At 37.7% G+C, this 24,430-nt stretch overlaps 1 protein-coding gene across 2 annotated transcripts in view; it reads right to left on the bottom strand.

The window, feature by feature from the left end:
• TMCO3 (transmembrane and coiled-coil domains 3) overlaps positions 1–24,430 on the bottom strand; it is a 35,844-nt gene that overhangs the window by 6,000 nt on the left and 5,414 nt on the right. The window contains exons 4-12 of one of the 2 annotated variants that reach the window (XM_049834089.1): positions 21,480–21,659; positions 19,048–19,089; positions 17,607–17,798; positions 16,656–16,784; positions 13,697–13,789; positions 12,440–12,626; positions 11,365–11,482; positions 10,597–10,792; positions 4,208–4,358 (exon numbers count right to left, since the gene is read on the bottom strand). In XM_049834089.1, coding sequence (XP_049690046.1) covers positions 4,208–4,358; positions 10,597–10,792; positions 11,365–11,482; positions 12,440–12,626; positions 13,697–13,789; positions 16,656–16,784; positions 17,607–17,798; positions 19,048–19,089; positions 21,480–21,659 — 1,288 coding nt within the window. The remainder of the gene's footprint in view (positions 1–4,207; positions 4,359–10,596; positions 10,793–11,364; positions 11,483–12,439; positions 12,627–13,696; positions 13,790–16,655; positions 16,785–17,606; positions 17,799–19,047; positions 19,090–21,479; positions 21,660–24,430) is intronic. The other variant, XM_049834088.1, reaches the window with a different exon arrangement.

Here is a 24,430-nt window from a genome sequence, read left to right as displayed (position 1 = left end):
GGGCATTTACTTCAGTGTTTTTAATCAGGCTTTGTGACTAAGCTCAGGAGTCACTATGGACTTGTTCTCTAAAATGGAAGAAACTCTTCAATCAAATAAGTCAAGAACTTCAGCACCGTCATCAGGTAGCAAGTGACATGTTGGCCTGTCACCAACTGCTAGGATATCACTTAGGTACATTTTCACAGAGCTGAGCATAAGCCACCAGACTTCAATTCTAAGCAGTGTTCTGGAATAGCTGGAATGGAGGCCTTGAGGTGAAGGTGACCTTGCATCAATGTCAAGCCAAAAAGCACAGTTCACTCGTGTAAGTTGGTATGTGTTCTTCTGTGGATGATCACAAGCAAGATTTTTCACATCCTTTTTATAAGTACTTTTTTCTTAACAAGTCAACTCCCTCTCCCCCCTGATCAGACAGATTCCACGTATCTGCTGGAGGGCTGATAAACAGCACGTGAAGATCCAAATGTCATGGCCACATCCTGGAAGATCCAGCATCAATAAAAGGAATCTTGGAGATCCTTGACAGCAAACAAGATTACAGAAACCAGAACTCTGTGGGTCAAATTGCAGCGAGTAGAGTCAATTCTGACACATCCGCAAGACAGGACATCGCTCAGAAAAATCACATTAGCGCTGCATTGGGATGTTCTATCTACAAAGATTCTTAATGAACCTAAGATCATAGCTAGCAAATGCAATAAATGCTACAGCCCTGGCTAGATCCTTAAGTAGCAGGGGGGAAAACCAACATTCATCTCCACCTTTCTGCAAAGGGGGAAGTCCTCTTGATTCTAGTGCCAGTTCTGAGAGCTCGAAACCTCCAAGTTTCATTGTGTTCCATGCAGGACAACAAAGCAGTAGTCCTGGATGGACACGGAGAAGGTGATATATGTCACCTAATAAATTCCAGTTGGGATCTTCCTTTGATTTCTCTCAAATTCAACAGAAATGTTAAGAGGCTCATCAGAGAAACATTGCGTGCGTGTTTGTTCTGGACGGTGGTGGTGCTGACAGTGTCAGCATCACCCACCTTCTGAAGAAAAAGTCCACACTGTTAAAGGGGGTTTGGCATCTTGCATTCAAGGTCCAACACTGACCGCAAGATTTACCCAAAAGGGAAACCTGGAGCCTGGCAAGTGAGTACATCTGTACGGCACATTGAGGACACACAACTTTGTCAGTCCGTGGAAGTAATCTCCCTCTTCACCAGCGGCAGACAGGGTCCTGATGCCCAATTTTAAACTCCGTATGTCTTGTAGACTGACAAAAAATGGGATTTTGGGGCCTTTAAAAAAAAAAAAAAGTCAAACAGTCTATGCAAAGATGCCTTCCATCTTTGTAAAAAGCAATCAAAACAAAATCGAATGATGCAGAGGTGGAAAGGGAAGGATCCGAGTACTAGGTACCAAAACAGAAATGAGAAAGGAAGTTCTCAAAATGTGGTTGTAAGGGATTGGTCCACATGTTCCCTCAAAAAGATTAGTGAGGACGGGGACTAACAGGAACTTTCTAACCTCAGCAGGTAGCATAAAGAGAGCCAGAAACCTTGAAGAACACACACAGGCCTAAATGAATGTACAGATGGAGAGTAACTCAAAGTGCAGCTGCTAATGCCTAACTGCAAAGGTGTGTTACTCCCCCAAATGCACCCATGTGCAAATTTGAAAGCAGTAGCATTACACAGGCCAAGCTGAGGGCAGGAGCACTGTTACAGATATTCCACGAACAAGTACTATTCACAGCTCAGCTTTTAGGCACCAGAAGGATTTCTGTAGTGAGAACAGAAAAGCAGGCATTTAAGACAAGCAAAATAGGAACTTTTTCCAAATGACGTATTTACTGTCACTTTTCAGTTCAGTAAATTTTTTCTATTTATTCCTTTATTCTAAAAGAAATGGAAATGATATTACTGCAGTGGTGTACAATCCCACCTCTGGATCTCAAGCGCTTCTGCTCTCTATAATAGGGTGCTTGCTGCATATAGCAACAAGCCTTCTCTTTAGGCAGGGGGAGAGACTCTTTCCCTGTGGCTTTTACATAATTTCATGTAGTAAATCTCTATGTATTTATAGATACATCACATTTGCATTTATAGATCTGTAAGTAGAGAGCAGGCAAGAAGCCTTTCCTTACTAGATTTCTTTTTAAGAAGTTTAAGGAATACTTTTTATCTTACTCTGGTTTTGTTTGCAACATCACATCACCCGTTTTAAAACCTACCTCCTTGCCAGCCCACAGAAATTCCTGTTAATGACAACATTTGAAAGTAATTGAAAGTAAAGGGGGAAGGGGGGGGGATAATGTTTATTTGGGGGGAAAGGGGGGGTGTTTGGTTTTTGTAGGGTGGTTTGGTTTGGTTTTTGCCTTTTTTTTTTTTTTTTTTTACAAGCAAGCATTGTCACATTTTGTCAGAGGCCTATAACATAGCTCATTTTTCTGATTTTTAGCTAACTTTCTTCTGAGGCAGGAATAACACCCATTTTCTTTAAAACCATACAAACTTGTGAGGCAATTTTCTTTTCTTTCCCTCCTTGCAATTATAATGGTAAGAATACTTAAAAAGATTTTATTTTTTTTTAATTCTGTAACAGAACTACCAAAATAATTCCTTACAGTATAACATAAGCTGTATGGAGTGCTTCCAGCATGCCAGCTGAGGTCTTGCTGTTTTCTGGTACTGTACCAAAGTCTTCTCTCTAGTCTTAATTTATGCAGTCACAAGAGTGTAGGGCAGTATTTTTGTCAGTCCCTTGTAAAATTAACTTTGGGCTTACAATTAATTGTCATACTTTGTAACCCTGGTAACACTATCTGCTCCATCACCATCTTTACTCAAACACATAAACAACTTACCTGTGAGCATTTAGCAATTACTCATCCAACCTTGTCAGTTATATGGGCCCAAGAGTTTTACCATAGCTCACCACTTTCCTCCCTTTATTAAAAAATAAGTTATTCAAATAAACATACCTATTACTAAGCAATCTGATCAGTACAAGCTATTATCATGGGCTGGGTAAAACAAAAATCAAGACTGGCAAGCATAACTACCTCCTTTTTATTTTGATAACCACCAGAAACACTTTTAGTTTCTGTTATGAAAAAATGGGTATCAAACAGGTATATAAGGAAAGGCATTAAAATTATGCTGATGATGGGACTTCACTGTTATCTGAATAAATATACGGAGATAAAAAGAACAATAGAAAACTTAAAATAAAACCAGAAGAAAAGCCAAGGGCGGTCTTGAAAAAAACCACAACCAAACTCAAAGGATTTCTGAGTAAGCATGGGTTGAAGGAGATTGGATTTGTGCAATGGGCCACATTCAAACCCCTATTTTAGACCTTGCAATGCCCCCCAAAATAGGACACACATCTCCTATACAATCCACAAGGAGAGACAAAGTGCTTTCACAGGGCCTGTCTCCTCATTCACTGTACCTAAGCACTTCAGTAACGTGCCTCAGTTTCATTTAGAGAAAGCATACAGGGGCATGCATGGACAGCTAGAGCATGTAGCAGTTCAAAATGAAGCTACTGATGAACTGTAAATATTCTCAGAGTAAACTTGTTTTGGGTAACAAGCCTGATGAGTTACTCTCTTGGTCTTAGGCATCAATACTGTATTTCAGTTGGCATTCAGGTAGTCTCCAAGATACATCTTGTTCAATTATTTTTTCCCTGCATTGAGAATGCACAGATCACATTTTCCTAACTAAAGAAACAAGATGCTATAAAAAAAAGATCTGTTTCCATTATTGTATCCTGCTTCTAGAGAAAATCAAGCCACAAGAACCTGAAATCTACTCTACCAATTGACTCAAAATAGCAATACAATTTTAGTATAAATTGCAAATATAGCTGCTGTGAAGACAGAACATTAAAAAAAAACAACACCCAAACCCCCTTTTCCTTTTAAATTTTTAGTTACATGTTTTAAATAGTGCAAATTCAGAATTAACAATGAAAAACTGACATTAAAACAAGAATTGAGAGCACAACATGGAAATTGCTTATGAAAATGAATGTTACATTTAAAAATACTAGCAAAGGCAAACCAATATAGTGGTCAGTTAACAGTTTAGTGTGTTAACAAAATAAAAATCTATCTCCTCCCCCCAATTTGTAGACACCATTTTTTCCCCCTCCCTCACATTAGTAGGTCAACACTATTTTTTTAAGTAAGTTTTCTTAGAAGTTACCTATGGATGCAAAGAAAATGATGGCAAGAAAGTCACGTATTGGTTCAATACAGGACATAATCTCCTCAGTAACCATGTGACCCTGAGAAGAGATCAGAGCTCCGGCTAAGAAGCATCCCAGCTCCATTGAAACATCCAACAGCTCTGTGATCTGTCAAGGAATAACAGAGAATCTAATGTTCTCTAGCCCCAAGTGACTTTATATAGCATTTCACAGTGACATTATAAACCCGTACGTTATACTGAATGTAGGAAATTACTTTGTCTTTATGCAAGTTCAACAACAAATGGAATTCAGTGTATTTATTTCAGTGTTCTGCAGTATTGTATTTATACAAAAGACTCACAAAACCAGTTTCCCCTCCATGTTACCACCTTCCCTACAAAAACAAAAATAAATTTCTTAATCTACATTGTAATCCTTTGTGTCAGTCTTAAGGATAGCATCTGATTTCACAAAAACCAGAAAGACTGTAACGGCTTTGGAGTCAGGATTACATAATACATTGAGGCTGTGAAATAAAGCAGTCAGAACAGCATATTTTCCAGCTGTCAAACAACAGAGGAAAAAAAAATGAAAATCAAAGCTTTTAATTTGGCAGAATAGTCTCAATTTAGCAGAAGTCCCAGGCATAAATTACATTTTATTATTGTAAATTGCACTTAAAACATGCCTGTGTGCTTTACTGAATAGGGATGCATTTCAGCATGTGAAGTAAACTACTGAAATGAAGCATGGTATCTGTTTGAAAGAATTCAGACTGCTTCCTTCTTTTTTGTTATTTGAATACGGTACTAGAAGAAAAAGATGAAACATGTATAAAGAGACTGAACTAAAAACAAAGCAACTGCTAAAGGCAATGCTTGGAACATTAAAAAAGCAAGCAGCACTTTTAGTCAGTATAAAGTATGTTTTAAAATAATTACTTTAAAATCATGCTGCTGCAGACAGTCATCTTACTGAGAAAGGGCAATGCTATTAATATTAATAGAACATTTAAAACTGAAGACTTATTTCCATATTAATTTAGATTAAGCAACAATACACCATAGTACATTTAGGGACAACATTCATCATATCTTGAACAGTGTTACACTGGAAGGTATGAAGCTAAAACTCAAGTGACTTGAAATTAATGGAGGAGAGCAAAAGACACAATGAACAAGTCTCCGAGCTATGCATAAAATGCTACCTAAAAATAAACGACAGACTTTTGTGTATTGAAGTATTAATGTCTGAATGCTCATCACATAACTCCATTTGTGCCAACAGGCTGTAATTTATTGCAAGACATTTAAGAAAATGAATTGGTTCTGTCAACTAATGCAAATAGTTGCTGATCAGGCAAAACCAACAAAACAACATTATAATGTTACTCTCATTTTAAAACAAAAGGCATTTCAGTGCTTTTCACAATTTGAAATTTTAAGAGGGAAGAAGGAAATGTAGATAAAAGGCTTTGAAAAATCAGCAAAAGATCAATAAAGGAAACAGTTATGAAGAAGAAACATTTAAGTTCTTCTCAATCACACATGAGTTGTTTTAAAAGTCACAACCTCTTGAGTATGATTAAGATCCAATATAGCCTCTTCAAATAAAGTTGGAATTATTTTTACTATTCAGCTATAATCCTCCCACACTTAACTGTTATCAGCTGTAACAGACCTTCAGATCAAAACTTTTACTGCTAATATTTTAAATATTCCCACGTACATGGTTAGGTTACCATGTAAGAAGGGATTCAGCATCTCTTGTATTGGAATTGCGTCATACTGTGCTGTTAGGAGAATCACTATTCAAGCAAGGAGCAATTTAAGTGTGAAAGAAACATGCCTGTTCAGAAAGCATCAGACATAACTGGAGCAAACTGTATGTCCATCTGGGTTTGTTACCACAGCATAAAAACTGAATTCCATTCCTTCACTCTATGGCAAGCTAAGTATGAGCTCAAGAGCCTCATAGATAAAAAGGCGAATTTTGCTATTTCTTGTCGACTCTCTAGGTACTACACAACTTCAGGTCTACATAATCTATAGGTCACTGTACACACAGAGAAGTGTGAAGTGGATGAGAAGGCAAGAAAAGAACCAAAAATTACATTATTTTCTTAACACCAACCCCCCTCCTCCAGTATGTTCTTCAGATTCATATCTAGATTTATACAGATTCCTTTTACTGTTCCCATCCTGGTCTCTGGTTGTCCAATAATATTACCAGTAAGTGGATACATTTCCTCAACTAAAGCTGTAGCATCAGGGTTTATTATATATAAGTGTGGGTGCATACGCACACCCACACACTGGAGAGGGTTTGTTTTACTGGCAGGAAGGCATTCTCAACAAAATTTCTTACATAAGCAAAACTTGGAAAGTATTTTGCATTTAGTATTCCCTCTCTGCTTTCATCATTTTTTATGTTTTGCCTTTACCAAACAGGGCTCTAACCATTACTAATCCCTGGGCTCTGCACTGTCCTCTTCTCAACTCCTACATTACAGAAAGCTTTTTCAGTCAAAATTAAATGAAAAGTTCTGTCAATTTACATGTTTTTCCCCGTACGGTTTAATTTTCAGTTGTTTTCAAAGATCCCATTTTACTATAATTCAGAAAGGATTGCCTTGCTTTCACTACGATATTGGATTTTTATGTTCAAATATTCTACCACAGCAATAAAGAAAGAAATAAACATTACTGCTATAACTTGTTCCAGTTGAATTTCAACCATTTGTTCAGCAGTTGTTTTGCCTATATTCTCTAATAATGTGTATCTTATTGCTACTCTTTAATCATCACAGAAGCTTAATGAATATGGTAAGCCAGTAAAATTAAAGAAATCCCTGATGGAAATAAATATATTAGAACTTCAGGCCTTAATAACTTAAATCTGCCCAAGAGTAAAGAGGTGAATTCTAAGCTTGCATTTTATGGAAGTAAAGCCTTAATGGAAATGGAAACAATTTTTAGTAAGCCTTGTGAAAAGCCTTGTATTTTATTAAATAATTAACTAGAATATTTGAGATTACAGTTCTTCCTTAATCTTCTCCTTTTAATTGATAGGAAAGAGTTCACAAGCAGGTTATGAGCCATTGAGAAGTACTCCAGGCAAAGAAGGAATGACATTCCTGATACACTGCAGGAAAAAGTACGTGCATTTTTATATATAAAGTACTGCAATAACATAGCTATATTTTCTTTTCATCTTTTTGCTATATAAAGCAAGCTGGCAATTTCCCTTTGTTTGCTGCCATCATCCCAGGTCAACCATAAGGCAGCCAAACTGGAAGCCTCTTCCCCCCCACCTCCCACCCCCCCATGTGTACACATAGTCCTATAAACATCTAAACGTAACTGCTATCTTTCTTGTCAGGTCAGAGTTTTCTTTTTTTTCCAATTCTTTAATAACATTCAGCAACTTGGTTTTAAAACATAACAAAACTGAGCACTGGTGTCCTGCAGATATCCAATACAGGAATTTATTATCAGGACAGCGTTTAAAACAATTCTCCCTGTAATGTTTCTGTACATACAGAACATAAAAAACAACACTACACCAGTGAACACTCCGGCTGACTTACGCTGTGGTATATATCTCAACCTAAAAGTACCAGTTTGGCCATTGATCCTAAATGGTCATATTTAAACCCATAAGCTAGATTTGCTCTTTATGTTGTGATTCAGAACAGTTCCCCAGTTAAAAAAAAAAAAAAAAAAAAAAAAAAAAAAAAAAAAAAGGGGGGGGGGCATTAACTGCATAATTCAAAGCTTAAAAGGGAGTTGCTGAAAGTGTAATAATGATCTACTGAACCTTTGGTACTGATGACAAGGTACATGATTGAAAGATGCACAACTGTGTCTCAAAGTCAGCTAGATTTTTATAGGAGTGGCACTTGATGCAATCCCCCTGCCCAGTCTAACTAGTTGAAAGACAGAAGGGAATTTCAGTTACTTCTGAGAATATCTGGGAACAGAAAGAGGTACCTTAAGCTCCAAATCTTGGTAAAATATCTCATATTTGAGATTTGTTGCATCTCTTCTACTCTAAGTTAGTTTATCAAGCAGAGACGTATTTAAGATCCTGTTTCAGATTTAATGAGCTGCAATGGTATCCAAGTGAGCCAAGCAGTTCAGAAATGCTCAAAAGTCACTTCCATACAGGAAGTTCCTCAACTGACAGGATAATCCTTACATCAGAATTGCTTACTCATGCTGCAGTATAGGAACCTCTTCTGTCCTATCCTCCCTCTTGTTTTCCCATATAGAATTTGCCCATACTGGTAAAGAAACGGCAGTTCTTGTTTAATTATTCATCTAAGATGTTCAAACACAGGAAACAAGTAAAATAAATTAAGTTTAGATATAACGTGCTAGTGTTACAGATGAACCCCAATACAGGATAAACTTAGGTGGACCCCAGAAACCCAGTCAACACTGAAGCACATAACAAGTAACTATAGGCATGAAGCAGGAATACCATATCATTCCTAGCCCCTTTGTCATGTATTGGAAACGACGTGGCCTGCAGAATAACTCACACGTTAGATAAAGAGTTAAACTATTTTGTTTAAAAACATCTCTCAAGTTTTCTAGATGGAGCCACAGAGTCATCTTTGGTTAAGGCCATTAAAACATGCACTCTCTTATTCCTCCCTCTACAAATTCAAAGCTTTTTTAGAATTAACACTGGTATGAAAAATTCTGTGTTTGCAGATAATTATAGAAACTTGGTCAATATTTGGGCTTTGTTTTCCAAGGAGAAAGATCTTTGCAGGAACGGTGACAGTTTATTTGTTTTCCTACCTGGCACCCAAAAAACTTTTTCAAATACATGCAACATTTTTTCAAATTAGATTGCCATCCCCCATCATATGGTTTTATTCCTGACATAGTAGGGCATCTATACCAATTAAGATTTCTTTGTTGAGCTGTTCAACTGGACAACCAAATAATTTTGTGTTATGGTTTTTTTCCTTTTTTTTTTTAAGTGTTTGTGCTCAAACCACAACTTGTAGCATTACTATAATGAATGTATCGGTGCCAGTGAATATCAAGCATCTCAGCAGGTTTACAGAGGTTACATGCAGTATCCTTTGTACTGTTCCCTTTGATACATTATTTATCAACTTTAAAAGGAAAATTGATTTCACTTAAAGTACACAAAATATTTGCTCCTTCACAAATGCTTCCCATGCTGAAAAAGCATTCTGTTTTGCAGTACGAATCCACCACACTCAAACATATTCTCCCTCAGGTTTGTATAAACATGTATATTATGTAAAGTCATGTAGACAGAATTGTACATTTGATATGTGATTTGGGCACAATACACCCAATTCAATCAGACCAGTCTATGTAGGCTGTATTTTTGATGAAGGTAAGACTGCTTCTAGATATCATAATATTTTATGCAATTTTTGTGGTTTGGTTGTTGGTTTTTATTGAAATTATTCTACAACTGTTATGTCTGCTTGTTAGAAAGTAAAAAGGAGAAACTATTCTTGTTCCTTCTCTTACTACATGACATGTTTGGGATATGAATAGCTGTTTAGAGGGAGGGCATTTTTAACCTACACAATAGAAATCAACACATTGTAAAGCTATGCTCTCATTAACTTCTTTCTTGACCTTCTTCCTGAAGAAGGTCAGCTTTCTCTGTTGGACCTGTAATAATTAAGCAAATACCCCTACAAAAAAAGGCACATGCGTGGGAACTTTTTTGGATAATTTTTCCCAGAAATTCTTGGGAATCAGCACATCCAGGATAATGGAGTTTCAAACCCACAACATTATCACTGACTGTCACATTCTGTTCTCCAGCAGGATAGTTTTTCAGAGGGCTGAAATGTGAGATAGAGACAAATAGAAGGAAGATTCATAGGGGAATCAACCAAACCCAAAAGGGATATCAAAATCTGTGAACCTTAAGGTATTTCTCTACTTTCTCAACTTCATCCCAAACTGTTCATCTCCCACAGGAAAAAAAAAAAAAATTATTTTATAATAAAAACCATGTTGAGAATTTGCTATTGAAAAGAAACTTGTGAGCAAATGTCACAATCAGCCATTATCAGCATCTCAAAACCCATCCTATATTATTTTCAAATGCATGAAGTAGCCCAAAATTAAAACTGGAATCATCATTCTTTAACTGGCTGTATTAAAAGTTATTAGCAGAAGTTCAGCTGATTGACATTCAAATTTTGTCTCTTCTTACTCATCTATGTTGTAATGCATGAATCATCTGTGCATTTGGGGTTTGTTTTAAAACATTTTAAAACCAAATAATTAACTATGGAGGTACATGGATATGCAATAACAGTAAGTGTGATGGCTTTTGTGATACTGATGCAGTAAACTACCACATGTATCAAAATGTTTTATTAAAAGATTACCGTTAACATAAGGAAGATGAATGCAGTTATTCCTAGAATGAGGATTTCTTTATTCCCTTTGCTTTCTCCATGCAACTTGCGATAATACGGTCCTATGAGATAAGTCTTTATAACAAGACACATAAGAAAAACAGCAGCCAGAGAAAAGAGAATTTGGCCAATCAGTATCAGTATTCTCAGTATTTCCTTGAAAACGCTGGAAGAGAAGAACAAACAAAACATTTCTTTCAAGTGCTCTCACACCTCCCAACCAGTTCCCCTTAAGTGAAAAGATCTAATTCCACAGATGTTCAAAACTGAGAAGCTACAGTAAGATATTTAAATACATTATAAACAAGATGAATACTAAATCTGCTAAGTGCCCAGCAATCTCTTTTACAGCCTAGAATTTACTTCCACGTTGATTCAAAAAGATTTCTGTTAATTCATCTTCAAGGTAAGCCATCAGGCTCATACTATTACTATCGCATAGTCTTTGACAAAAATACAGCTTGAGGGAATAAAGTAACTGAAGAAATGCAGTTATCCTTTACCGTAACAAACTTTTCACCACAAATCTTAAGTACTGAACAGGACTAAGGCAGCTACAGCAAAAAGAATATCCTCATACAACATGACCAGTACAAATAGTAAAGCGAGCTCACAGAGTGGGAGTGTTTATTTTTGATGGAACTGACATTAATGGTAGCAGTCTCGTATTCATATTGGCAATCTACATACTAATTGGAAGGGGGCGGGGAGAAGACACATACAATAATTTTTTTTTACCTGGAATACGTGCTCACTCCTGCTTGAATAAGTGTAGGCATGACAGCTATAAATAAACCAAGCTGCACATCCTGCATCACCAACATGCCAAGTAGTACGCTGCTGTAGTCAATGTCCCCTGCACACCAGTAAAGCAGTCATGGAAACATTCAACAGAATCTACAAAGGCTTGCAGTGCTCAGAAATCTAGACATGTCTTAATCAAATGGAGGCTAAGTATAGTTCTCAATGGGGTGAGGTCTTTCAAAGCATTCTGGGTTTTCTTTCTCCACTAGTAAGTAAATTAAAAAATATATATAAAGACGTTAAAATAGAAATAAAATATTCGTATGAAGTTTCTGTTACACAATAAAAGTACAGACTTTGCTTAGCAGTTAAGCACTAGTTACGCAGTTACTAGAACTCCTTTACTGAAAACATACAGTCTTTAGAATAACAAACACATGTAAGAGCCAGCATGTGTAAAATATACACTTTGAATTTAGGCATTAGAATGTGAATATTCTAGGGGGTGGGGAGAACTTTAATGCAGTATGTATGAAAGAGGTTTAAGGGGAAGAAAGCAGGATGGCAAAACTTTTGAAAGGAAACATTTAGAAGTCTTTGAGAAGCTAGCAATATGGTACTTGAAGGTACTTATTTGACTAGCTGTTAGCTATGAAAGACTACCTGAGCTGGTCTTAGTTTGCTGAAGAAGGATGCGAATTATTTAAGTTTGCCTTCTGCCCTGATGACAGACAGGTAGTAAGGATCTAACCTGGTAGCCTCTTAAAAAGCACAAGGATTCCAGACCCTCAGTGAAGACAATTCTTAAGATGGAGAGTACTGTTTGGACTACACTGTCTTTCTCCAAAGAGGAATGGCTACATAAATAGCAGGTACACCTCCTAACAGGAATATACACAACACTAGCCGGTGTTAAAGGAGGATGATCACTTGTAAACCAGACTTAACAGTGGTATTTGTTTTGTTTTGTTTCATTTTTTAACTAGTTTCTCTCATAATATTACAAAGTCAACATCTTTCAAGTTTTATTGCAGACACTACAGTAGTCCCTTTGTAAAATCATACTTACCTTCTTTATCACCTCGAACACTACCTGCAAGAAATCTTGACACCAGTGGTGTACTTGATAAAGATAAACAAGTGGAAATGAAGACACTTTGTGTTGGTCTAATTTGGAGCAAGTGTCCCCATAGTAAACCAAAGGCAATCATCAGAACCGTCATGTAGCAGGGTCCTTGCAAAGATATTTTCCATACCTTGGGAAGAAAACAACTTCTTATGATTAAGTCTGATGACACTTTTCTTACTGATAACTTAAAGTGATTTTCAGTGCAAGTAAGTGGTTACACATGCATGATTTGGGGCTGCAGTGCTGGGCCACTGAAGTAACAGGCTGTCATCCTAAAACTCTGGAGTTATTATGCCTAGCAGATATTCTATGCCAGAAGACTCATTACCAGAAATTAGGTAAATTTCCCAGACCTCACAGACAAGTTAAGGGCCAAAGGTCCAGTATGGGTTGAAATATATTCAAGTCATCAAATAGAAGACCAGTTATTGGATGTGATTCCAGGGTGGAGAAAAAACAGGAGTGGCAAAGACTGTCATCAATACCAGCAGCCCACTCCATACTAATGTGCGCACAATTCTGACATAGCAATTTACATACTACAGTTTACAAACCCTTGAATTACTGATTTTTGTCTTTGACTTCAGATGGGCAAGAAATAGCAGATTAAGCTGAATGCTCATAAATTTTAATACAATTCCATTAAAGCTTTTATAGTCTCGTGAACTCACAACCATCAGTTAGGAATAAATCACACAATGCAAATCCTTACATACATACAGTCTTTACATATTTTCCAGCAGTATTTTCCAGTATTAAAATTCTAGCTAGTTTATGAGATAACTTTTTTTTTTTAATTAAGACCAAAAGAAACTTGTACCTTTTTGCTGAATCCTAATGGCCACATCATGTAATATTCCAGATTGTGCTAACATGCTTGCAGAATCAGTTTATTAGCCAGTACAGCATGTATCATCAATTCAGTATGCAGTACTTAATAAACTGATTTTTTTAATAACAGGACTGGCAAACATCACTGGACACTCCACAACAGCAACTGCACGTTACTGCGTGTTAAAGCAGAGATGGATTGCCATAAATTGTGTGATATTTTTCTAGTAATCAAATTGTTTTACTAAAATCAAGAGGAATAGCAAAGTTTTTTCCTGGAGACACCAAATAAATAATGCATTCTGTTCTTTCTAAAGCATTAAAGAGCAGAAGCAATTTAAATACAGATGTATTATACAAAAATACCTTTCTTAATCTTTCAGGAGAAAATTCCAGACCAACTAGAAAGAGAGTGAAGAATACACCAAACTCTCCTAATGTCTCCACCTGTACAATAGACTAAAAAAAAAATAAAATAAAATCAGTGCACAGCAGTCTACTTATAATACAAATTATAAGCCCACTTGCAAAACAAATAATTTCTCATTAGGTTTCCATAGGTAGTTCACTTGCTGGTCATACAACTTCAGAAGTTCCCTCAGCACCTTTAGGGTTCCAACTTTTTTCCCCATCACCTGGCTGCTACTAGATAATTTGGTTGGATAGTGCTCATCACCCAAAATGCACATGTGCATTGATCTAGGTAAGCTTGCTTGCTTGTTGAAAATAAATAGGTTATATTTTATGCATATGCTATTAAAGCCCCAAGGCATGCATTCCAGAAGTTACTTCTAGCTATTTTATTGGTCTACTAGTATAATCATTCTGCTAAACTGTAGCTGCTGTTCTGCTCTCCATCCTATAGACTCTATGCATCCATCTCTCAGACCAGTACAACTACCAGCCTTTCCACCTCGGAAAGAAGGATGCAACAGCAAAAAAAGTGGTTGCCTTCCTTGTCACAACAGAAAAATGGGGCTACATCTGGCTGGTGACCAGTCACCATCAGTGTTCCTCAGGGTTCAGTTCTAGGGCCAGTTCTGTTCAATATATTTATCAAGGATCTGGATGCAGAAGTTGAACACACCATTAGCAAGTTTGCTGATACCAAACTGGGAGGTGCTGTTGACTCTCTTGAGGCACAAGAGACCTTGCAGAGGGATCTAGATAGATTGGAGCATTGGGCAGTGATTAATGGGAAGAAATTTAACAAGTCCAAATGTCGGATTCTGCACCTGGGATGGAGTAATGCCAGGCACAAGTATAAACTGGGAGAGGAGTGGCTGGAGGGCAGCCCTGCAGAAAGGGATCTGGGGGTGCTGGTCGACAGCAGGCTCTGTACAAGTCAGCAGCGTGCCCTGGCAGCCTAGAGGGCAAACCCCATCCTGGGGGGCATCAAACACAGCGTGACCAGCCGGTCAGAAGAGGGGATGATCCCGCTGGATTCAGCATTGGTGCGGCCTCACCTCAAGTACTGTCTGCAGTTCTGGGCCCCACCGTTTAAGGATGTGAAGGTCCTTGAATGCATCCAGAGGAGGGAACAAAGCTGGTGAAAGGGCTGGAAGGCATGTCCTGTGAGGAGCGGCTGAGGACTTTGGGTTTGTCTAGTTCGGAGAAAAGGAGGCTGAGGGGCAACCTCGCTGCTCTCTGCAGCGTCCTGAGGAGAGGACGTGGCGAGAGAGGTGCTGAGCTCTTCTCCCTGGGATCCAGCAATGGGACACATGGGAATGGCTCAAAGCTGTGCCAGGGGAGGTTCAGACAGGACATGAGGAGGCATTTCTTTACCGAGAGGGTGGTCAAGCCCTGGAACAGGCTTCCTAGAGAGGTGGTCGATGCCCCGAGCCTGTCAGTGTTGAAGAGGCATTTGGACAATGTCCTTAATAACATGCTGTAACTTGGTCAGCCCTGAAGTGGTCAGGCAGTTGGAGTAGATGATCATTGTAGGTCCCTTCCAACTGAATAGTCTATACTATTCTATTCTAAAAACCTAACTTTTCTATGTATTTACAGTACAGAGCAGAACAGGACAGGGTCTATCATCAGTCATAGGAGAAGTGGAGGTGGAAACTCTCTTCCCTGCCAGATTAGAATCTGCCTGCCTCCTTAGTTCCTCCAACATTCAACTTTTTTATGAAATACAGAAGAGACAAAAGGAGAGAGGACACACAAGAGACCCAGTCAACACGAACACTATCCAGATGAATAGGCAGCTCACTAAGAAACTGTCCTAAAGAAACCTCTCTCATGTCTGTTCTGACCACATTATCTTCCTCAGTGTAAGTCTCTGAAAATTCATTCTTGAATCTCTTTCTAACACCAAGCTTACAAACTTGTCTCTCGGTTTAAGTGGTCAAGCTTTCCAGACCTTCTCAACCCAGAATTTATGTACAACACAAAGGTTATTATTTAATCTCAATTTTAGAATACAAAATTTTGATAGTATTTGTAGCCTTCTCTTCCAATATGAGATTAACAAAATCCTACAATTTCTACTCATCCCTACTTACTTTTGAGCCCAACAGTCATTTTCAACAAAAGTCCACATAAGAGCAGATGTTGCAAAGACAGTAAGTTCCAAGCGGTTGTGTGGATATCGTTGTAACAGACACGAGTAACTTAAGCAGACATTACCATGCAACCTTAATATGTGTTCTGTTTTGCCTGCTGGCTAAACAATCTGTTAATGCACACCAGACCACTAATCAAAACATGTTCAATGTCTAGCCAACCACAGCCCAGTTTCACATGAGCTAGTAATCAGAGTACACGTGATGGAGCTAAAAAGGTTCAAGAGACTTCAGGAATGTGGGCAGGGGACTGGAAAAGAACTAGAGTGACTAGGATCGATGAAAGAGCTACAGAGATGCAAAATAACTCTCTCAGAAGCCAAGCTATGCTACTCAGGGAGCTACTTGTTTTAAACACTTCCCCCACTGCCAACACTGACTTCTTCCAAGTTTCTGAATATTTGATGCCATTTAAATAACTTGGCTCTCAAACGTGATGCTTTATGATGAAAGACGAAAAGAAAAGAAAAAAACCAAACAAAACCCCCACAACACACAACCTTCAGCTTTCACTTTCAACAACTGCTTATGTCACGGTTATGTAGGAGGAAAGAAAAAAAAACAAACACCAAAACCAAAGTGATTCAAAGACATAAAATTCTAAGGTCTCATTTTGCAAAGGTCCAGGTTTGGGGATTCTTTTTTTTTTTTTTTTTTTTTTTTAAATATATTTGAGGTTGGCAATACCATATTCTTTTAAAACTACTTTTAAAGATTTCAACAAATTAAATCAGTCAAAAAGCAACTTGCACACTTACCTTGATACTATTTAGTCCTGACGGTCCTAAGAGTACTCCACAGATGATATACCCAAACATGGTTGGCAATCCTATTGTTGTGCATAGCCAGCCACATGGCAAAGACAACATTCCTATTGTCACAATATCCTAAATATGTAAGATTTACAAATGCATTAATATAAAGGACACACAAATTTGTGATGAAATTAAAGACTATTATCTTTCAAAAGATAAATAACACTAAAATTAAATGTAGAATATTGCCTGTGAAAAGAAAACACAACTTCAGGAAACTAACGTGAACACTTTGTTGTAGGTTTAAGTACTGCAGTTTTGAGATGAAGCAGATGGGGTATTGACTTTAAGTAACTGATAGCTTTGGGGATTTTTGATCAATTTATTAAATATTTTAAATACACCATAGGAAGTAGACAGTTTCCTGGGCAATTGTGAGGGGAATGACCCTTTGCATTAAAACAAAATGGTGAAACAGATCCATTTCAGCTTCTTAAAAAAAAAAAAAAAAAAAATCCCAATCCAGTTATTCTTCATGAAGAACAAATACAATAAAAAACATCTCCACGTATTTTCCAGCATCCCTTTTTTCATCACAAGACATGAACAGGTAAATGCTCTCTAGTAACAATATGCAAGTGGCTTATCAGGCACAGCAGTAGCTTGCTTTAACACTGCACAGTCCAAGAGAAGGGATGCTGCCCCAAAGGTGCAACAAGGTAAATCAAAAAAACAGTATTCATGCGGCATCACTATCAGTCTTGTGAAGACTGTGCTATGAGTAGGGAACACATTGGCCAGATCACCAGTAGACAGGGAATCATGAATGCTACGGTAACTTTAAAGGGACAAATGCTGAAACTATATTCCATCCAACCAAGCAGTACTGGCATGCAAACTAGTGGGACTAAATCTTAGCAAAACAAATTACAAGAATGTGTCTAAAATTATTACCTTTATGAAATGATGATCAGCACGAGGAATAGTTGAATCTCTGGGCTTGGTAAGGATATACTGATTGTTCTGGGAATCAATAAGCATACTAAGACCTAAATCATCCTCTACTTCTCTTTTTGAAGCATTTCTTTTGGAGTTGGCTTCATCTTCTTCCACCCTTAAAACTGCTTCAAAGTTTACACCTCTTACCTTTAAGAAAAAGAAAGCAAATAACAAAAAAAAAAAGGGGGGGGGGGGGTGTCAATGAAGCATAGACTACAAAGGGAAAGACTAATAGCTGTGCTCGAAGTTGGTCCAGAATTTGTTGACACTGACTAAAAATACTGCAGTTTCTTCTCAGAGAATTCTTTCAGTCTCTTTATCAAAATCTGATGTCCATAACTGAAAAGGCTATAATTTGCTTTACATTTTAAAAACAAGGGGTTTTCCAGACCTCTTTAGCCAAGCTAACCAAAAAATACAGGGATAGGGTTTCAAAGCTGTACAATTCCAATTCAGTATTTTCAATTGCATCTAATCTGACACTTTAAAAAAAAAACAAACCACAAACCTTTATCGCATTTAAATCACAAAAGGTTGGATTGAAATGTAACATTTTGTTCCCTTGAACAAAAACAATTAGAGATTACAAAGTCATATTCAGTTCACAGAATCTGAGATAACGACTGCATTCAAAGTCAAGAAAAAGTCACTGTCCTGTAAATTTGAAGGAGTGAGGATAAGAACTGTTTCTACCTAGCTCTGTCTTCAGTGCCTGTAATTACAGAGTGGAAGACACTAGAATGACTTCATTATTCACTGTATTTTAAATAACGTAGATTTTACCAATATTCGGAAACAGTTAAGGATGTTACTTCTTTTAGACTCCAGTAAAGAGAGTAGGCTGTTGTCATTCCAATGACTGACTACAAAACATTCAACTTTTCTGGATTGCCGTATTTTGCCAAAGCAACTCCCCAATTTAATGAAGAAATGCATTCACGTAAGCCATCTATAAAACAGCCTCCTATTTTTCTTTGCCGATTCCTCAGCACATTTCCCCAACTGTTCAGATGAATATTGCATTTTCAATATTTAATATTTAGCCTGCAATTTTTATCCTTTTCTTCCACTCCTGTGTGTGTATAATTAAATAAGAAAACTTTTATCGTGGGAATGGTTTTGTACATCACACAATATGATGGGCCTCTAAAGAACTGGAAGTTCTGAAGAAGAATCAGAGGGGAAAAAAAGCAATTGGAAACAAATTATAAAGTTTGCAGAATTATTTAGAAGTGTAAAATAGCTGCTTCAAACATCAGTATTCTTAGCTGTTGGAGTGAGAGGCTGATGACCATTTTCTTTTATGCATTGTGAAAGTTGTCTTTTCACCCTTTTTTGCCCAAAAGCTGTCTTTTTATATCTATTTTGCCTTTACTTCCCTAAGCTCCCCACTTACCAGGCTATTTTGCATTCCAGAATGAGGTATCCATTGCCAAGTCTAAAAGACCAAACCACGTTTTCAGCTGATGGGAGAAAGCAGTAGTTGCATGCCATGTACATGCAAACTATTCTTACAGTATTGGAGCAAAGAAAGGCTTCCCTACAGTCAGCAAACATGAAGAACTGTTTCTAATCAGAATACACAATAAGTGCCCAATCCTACTGTTTTTTCTGTCATCTTTGCTCTTGACCGCCTCTCCCACACCCTTGTTGCTACTCCAGGGATACTAAAAGAGAGCTTAGAGCTTACTGTTAAACATTGACTCTGCAATATAAAACATACTTTACACTGACTTTCACATTGGAATTGTTTTACTGTTCACTGCAGTGTCTCCATCTTGCAGATGACAATTACTTTGCCTAAAAAACAATATGCTGATAAGCCAACATCTGTTCTATTATCTTCTTGGGAATTTAATGTTATGACATCAGCGATAGCGTTCACTAAGCAAAATTATCTTACAAAATACATCAGCAGTGAAGCATCTACTTTGAAGCTCTCGAATTCTGAATTCATAGAGTTTGGTTTATGTTCCTTTGTACTTGGTAGCTTGCGTGTCTGGAATCTAACCAAACTTCTCTGCATCAAAACTAGAAATGTATCAAAGATCATATAAAAGCAATGCAACTGGATAAATACATTCCTCATCTAGTAGAGTTCACAGTCTAGGTCAGAAACAATATTAGGAAAAGCAGTAAGATGCTTATAAGATTAAGACAACTACGAAAAACAATCTGTTTTTTTCTGTGTAATATATATTAAAAAATCTTACATTGTGTAGATATTATGGTGTATTTTTACTTTTACAAAAGAAAAGGGAACTGATAAGACAGACTATGCTGGAAGAGTGAGAGTAGATGGCACAGGTTCAGATGAGCTTTTAAATACTAATAAATTTGAGGACATAATGAGAGAAAATAGTTATTTTCAGGATTTTATTTCCTAAAACACCAATTCCTGAAAGCAGGTTGTACGTAACAGAATACGGTGTGCTAATACTCTTGTCTTGCATTATGGGGGTTGGGTCAGTTTTTTGGGGTTTTTTTTTCCATTTTTACCTACTACACTTTTCTATTTGAATATATTTTAATAGAAGCTTTCATATCTTTATCAGATTACTGATGATTCTATCAGAGCTTCTTTGTTTTAACGTTCCAGTGTTCTAGCCTAAGAGAAAAAACACTAGATATTCCTTGCAAAGATGGAGATGTAAACAGTCCTCCAGGTGGCATTTCATGATTCCTTTTCTTTCATGAATAGAGCTACAAGCAGAAAACCAACGAGATACACTGGAGAAAAAGGATGCAGTAGCATTTTGCCAATTAACAGGTGTAGCAGAAGAAACCTCATTCCTGCTCCCTTCAAACGTGCCGTCATACCCCAGCAGAACAGAAGAGGGCACTCCAGCTAGCTCGTCCCTTCCCTGCTGCTGGTCCTGCTAGGTCGGATTCCCACTGGGTACAATTGCTGCGGTCTAGTGTATACAAAATAAAAAGCTGCTTGCACTTTCTCTCAATACGACTACAAAAAAAATGGCCTGGCGCTCTACTGCAGAGCAACTGCTTAGCAGAATTCAAGAGCTATGCTCACCTCAGATCAACAAAAACCTTTCAAGAGCAAAAGCTAAATAAAGTTGCAACCCACGTTTACACAAACAGGACCAATTTAGAGAGTCAGTCGCTGAGGTCAGCACAATGGGACGCTGGAATAAACTGGCATACTCCCAGCTCCAAATACACACAGCCTTACCTGAGGGATACTGTCCATCATGCAACATAGAAACAACGAACAATGCAAACAGGCCAGCTATGAAAAGCAGAGGAACTTGGAAGTGGAAGAAAGCAGCACCACAAAGAGATTTCAGGTCCTTACCTTGGACAACATATCTTTTCCCAGACTGTGAAAACTAACTGCAAGGATTCTTGTTCTCGCATAACTTTCTCAACAAAATGAAAGAGAAAAAACCAGAGACTACGCCTAACATGGTAACTCCATATCCTGCAAGGTCTAAATATCAGTTCCCACCACCACCACTGAGATGTCATAACTCTCATGGGCTGTATCAGTGAGATGGACTATACTTGTCACTGTCAAAGTGGCAGCTGCAGGGAGGGCTTTCAGATCAAAAACACAAAAATCACTAGCAAAAAGGAATAATTATTCCTGTTTGCTCAATCCTAACAAGCATTCTACCACTAAATACTTTCTTCTTTTGAAAGGGAAGCAAAAAACAAATGTAGAGCCAAAAGTTTTTGGTTTTTTTTTTTTAAATAGTCACTAAAATCCTAACAACTATTTAACACAAGAGAAACATGCCTACAGTGCAAATATCAACTAAAAAAATAAATGCACACCAATTAAAAGACTGAGTCTAAAACATCACTTACAGATTTGTTGTCATCAAAGGCATGCTCTTCTATTTCCTCTTCCAATCTATCAGCCGCCTTCCTGACATCTTCTAGAATTTCATCAAGCATTGACAGGCTTTTGTTTTGATGCTGCATGTTCTTAAGGGCTTCAACCTGGTGTTTTTCTGCTGCTAAGAGTTCAACGTATTCCATTTCTTCCTGTTGAATTTTACAACACACAGTTAAAGTGCTGGCCAGGCCTTCGAGCAGAAAAACATTTGACATAAATGCGTGCTTCTTTTGACACAAAACATCTTATGAGTGCAATTGCAAAAGCAGTATAGACTTCATAATGGTATTTGAAGATTGCTTTCTCTTGTGCCAGTTTTCATTGGGGAAAGTGGGCAAGAAATAAACAAAATATCCATCAACAGCCTTTTCTAATCCATTAAACAGTAGAGCTGCCCCAAGGTTATAATCCAGAAAATACAAGGAACTACTTTGAGGAACTCTAGGAAACATTTGAGAGCCAAGTAAAGTTTAGAGCTCAGTGCTTTAGCAGGGAAGCATAATAACCTTGAAAGCATAGCTTTACTAACTACAGCAAACAAACAAATTGGAAGGAAAACACAATAAATCTTAATTTTATAAGCCATTTTATAAACATGGGAAGAGGTCTGTTTACGGTTTTCAGAAATTACAATAACTGTCGAGACAGCTACAAAAAAATAAAAGCAGTTGGGAGAGAGTACAGATGAGCACCCCAGCACTCTAGCCGAGGTTCCTGTTTATGTCTCCCAAGAAGCATTTTTCCTATCAGAAGCAAAATACTTGACTTTGCCCATCTTTTCAGTTTGGGCCTCTTACAAACTTGCACTAATGACTTCTGAAATCCATTTCTAGGCTTCAGAAGTAAGAAAAGAAAAAATGCTGATGTGGTTTGATATGGCGTAAAAATAATTTCAGTAGCTTCCCTGATAAAGCTATGATGTTTCGTTTCTCTTTGGACGTTTCAGGTTCAAAAAGAGAACTAAAAAGTTTTATTTACTACTGATCTAGACTGGAATTAACACTGCGCCTTCTACATGGTTACCGAGACAATGATCAAACATAATACTTTCTGTATGGACCAAGTGTAATTTGAGGTTTTTTGGAAAAAAAGATGCTTCACTTTACATGCGTACATTCTTTAAAAGATGCACTGGTTGAGAGAGAGAACAACTATGAATGAGGAAACACACGCGATGGCAGGCTTCTTCCTTTTAGTTAGATTCAGGATCCTGAGAATATTTAGATGAGAGAGACCCTACATCTGTTCTTTAAAAGAGCCAATATTATTACCAAGGGAAAAACCAGACTGGGCAAAAAATACAAACAATCTCTAGGTCAGACTGAATTCCCAGAAAACACAAGTTTCTGTCTCCATTCTAGATGCCCTGCCATACCCATTTAGAAGTCAGACAGAACATAGGTCTCCCTTAGGTTGTGTGCTTCATTTGCCTACCCCACACAGGTATCTTGGACAACCTGGGCATCTAAAATAGTCCTAAACTCCTATGTTTAAATAACTGGAGTGTCCCCTCCTCCACACATTTGCAGGTAGACATTTTTTTCCCCTTGAACCCTGCAAGAACATGCATATAATTTAATCAGTTCCTTGATGCCAAGACAAGAGTATGTTCAGTACAGCCTGTAACCATAGCTTAACCCTTTTAAAATCCTGACAGTCAGATGAATACCTCTGGTTGTGATGAAACCACAGAATTGCAGTCTGTTGGTGTTTAGAATTACCATAGTTACACTGGCATGATGAAAATTACCCAGTTCCCAAAATAACTGGGGTTGGGAAAAATGTAACTATTAATCTCTTTGGCCGAATGTCAACCGCTTTAGTTCTTATGCAACACATAAGCAAGAGACACAGTCACTCTCACACAGCCTCAAGGAAAAACATTTCCTATCTGTTGTTCTCTAGCAAACATTGCTCAAAAGATGTAAAAAACCAGCCCCTGTATGAATTGCAGATTATATCCTCATTCAGCAACAACTTAGAACACGAGAAGGAATTGGTAAGGGTTAGATGAAGGAATTGGTAAGGGTTAGAATCCTTCCCCTCAAAAATGGAACAGGTTTTGGGTGGAGGGAGCCGATCAGTCCTTTCTGTCAGCTGAGACAAACAAGCTGAACAGAGCTAGAGGTAAACTGCACAAAAACAAATAACGGTCTAATTTGCAAGAAGTTAACTTTCTCTGAATAACAAGGTAGAAGAGCTTTGAAAAATCTGAGTTTAACTGTAAGTTCCTTTAATTAATGAAGACAAAGGGTTTTGTAGCCTATTAAAGTGGCATCTCCGTTTTCACCTACAGACCAGTGTCATGGCAGTAGAGTAGGACAATCACATAGAATGGTGTCCATGAAAAGGACAAGCTATCTCAAACAGCCTGCTACATGTTAAGCAGCAGCGCATCACAGTACAAACACTGTTCTGCAACTCAGGCTGGGATCGGAGACATCTGATCACAAGGTACATAATCTTTTAAGCAAGGTAATACAGGTAAGGACTGTGCACTGAACAGGAAACCGGAACACCTAGAAACACATAAGCAAAATGAAGTAAGATGAAGTAAAGACTTTGGGGCGGTCCTGGTTAAGAACACAGTGGTGGTGTTGCTCTCTACTGTTTAATCAGGAACGAAAAAAGCAGAAGAAAAAAGCAGAAGAAAATTTAGAAGAGGCTGCATCTTTGCACTACTTGAGGGTTTTTTTTCCCACCGATGTCGGAGTAGTAGGCACCCAAAAAATCAGAAGGTGATAAAAAGTAGGTAAGATTTTGTTGCTTTTTCCTGAACCTCCATACAGGTTCCTGGAGCAAAGGAAGGCAGAAGCTCTCTTCAGCGCTTCTTCCTTCCTCCCACCCAGCCCATGAATGACTCTGCTATACCTTTTTCGCAGCAGCAGAACCAGCAAGAAATGCATCGGACATGCATACA

Source organism: Accipiter gentilis, chromosome 31 (genome assembly GCF_929443795.1).
Source record: "Accipiter gentilis chromosome 31, bAccGen1.1, whole genome shotgun sequence".
In the NCBI taxonomy this organism is placed as follows: domain Eukaryota; kingdom Metazoa; phylum Chordata; class Aves; order Accipitriformes; family Accipitridae; genus Astur; species Astur gentilis.
The sequence above is the reverse complement of the archived record's forward strand: the minus strand, read 5'-3'. Positions and strand labels throughout refer to the sequence as shown.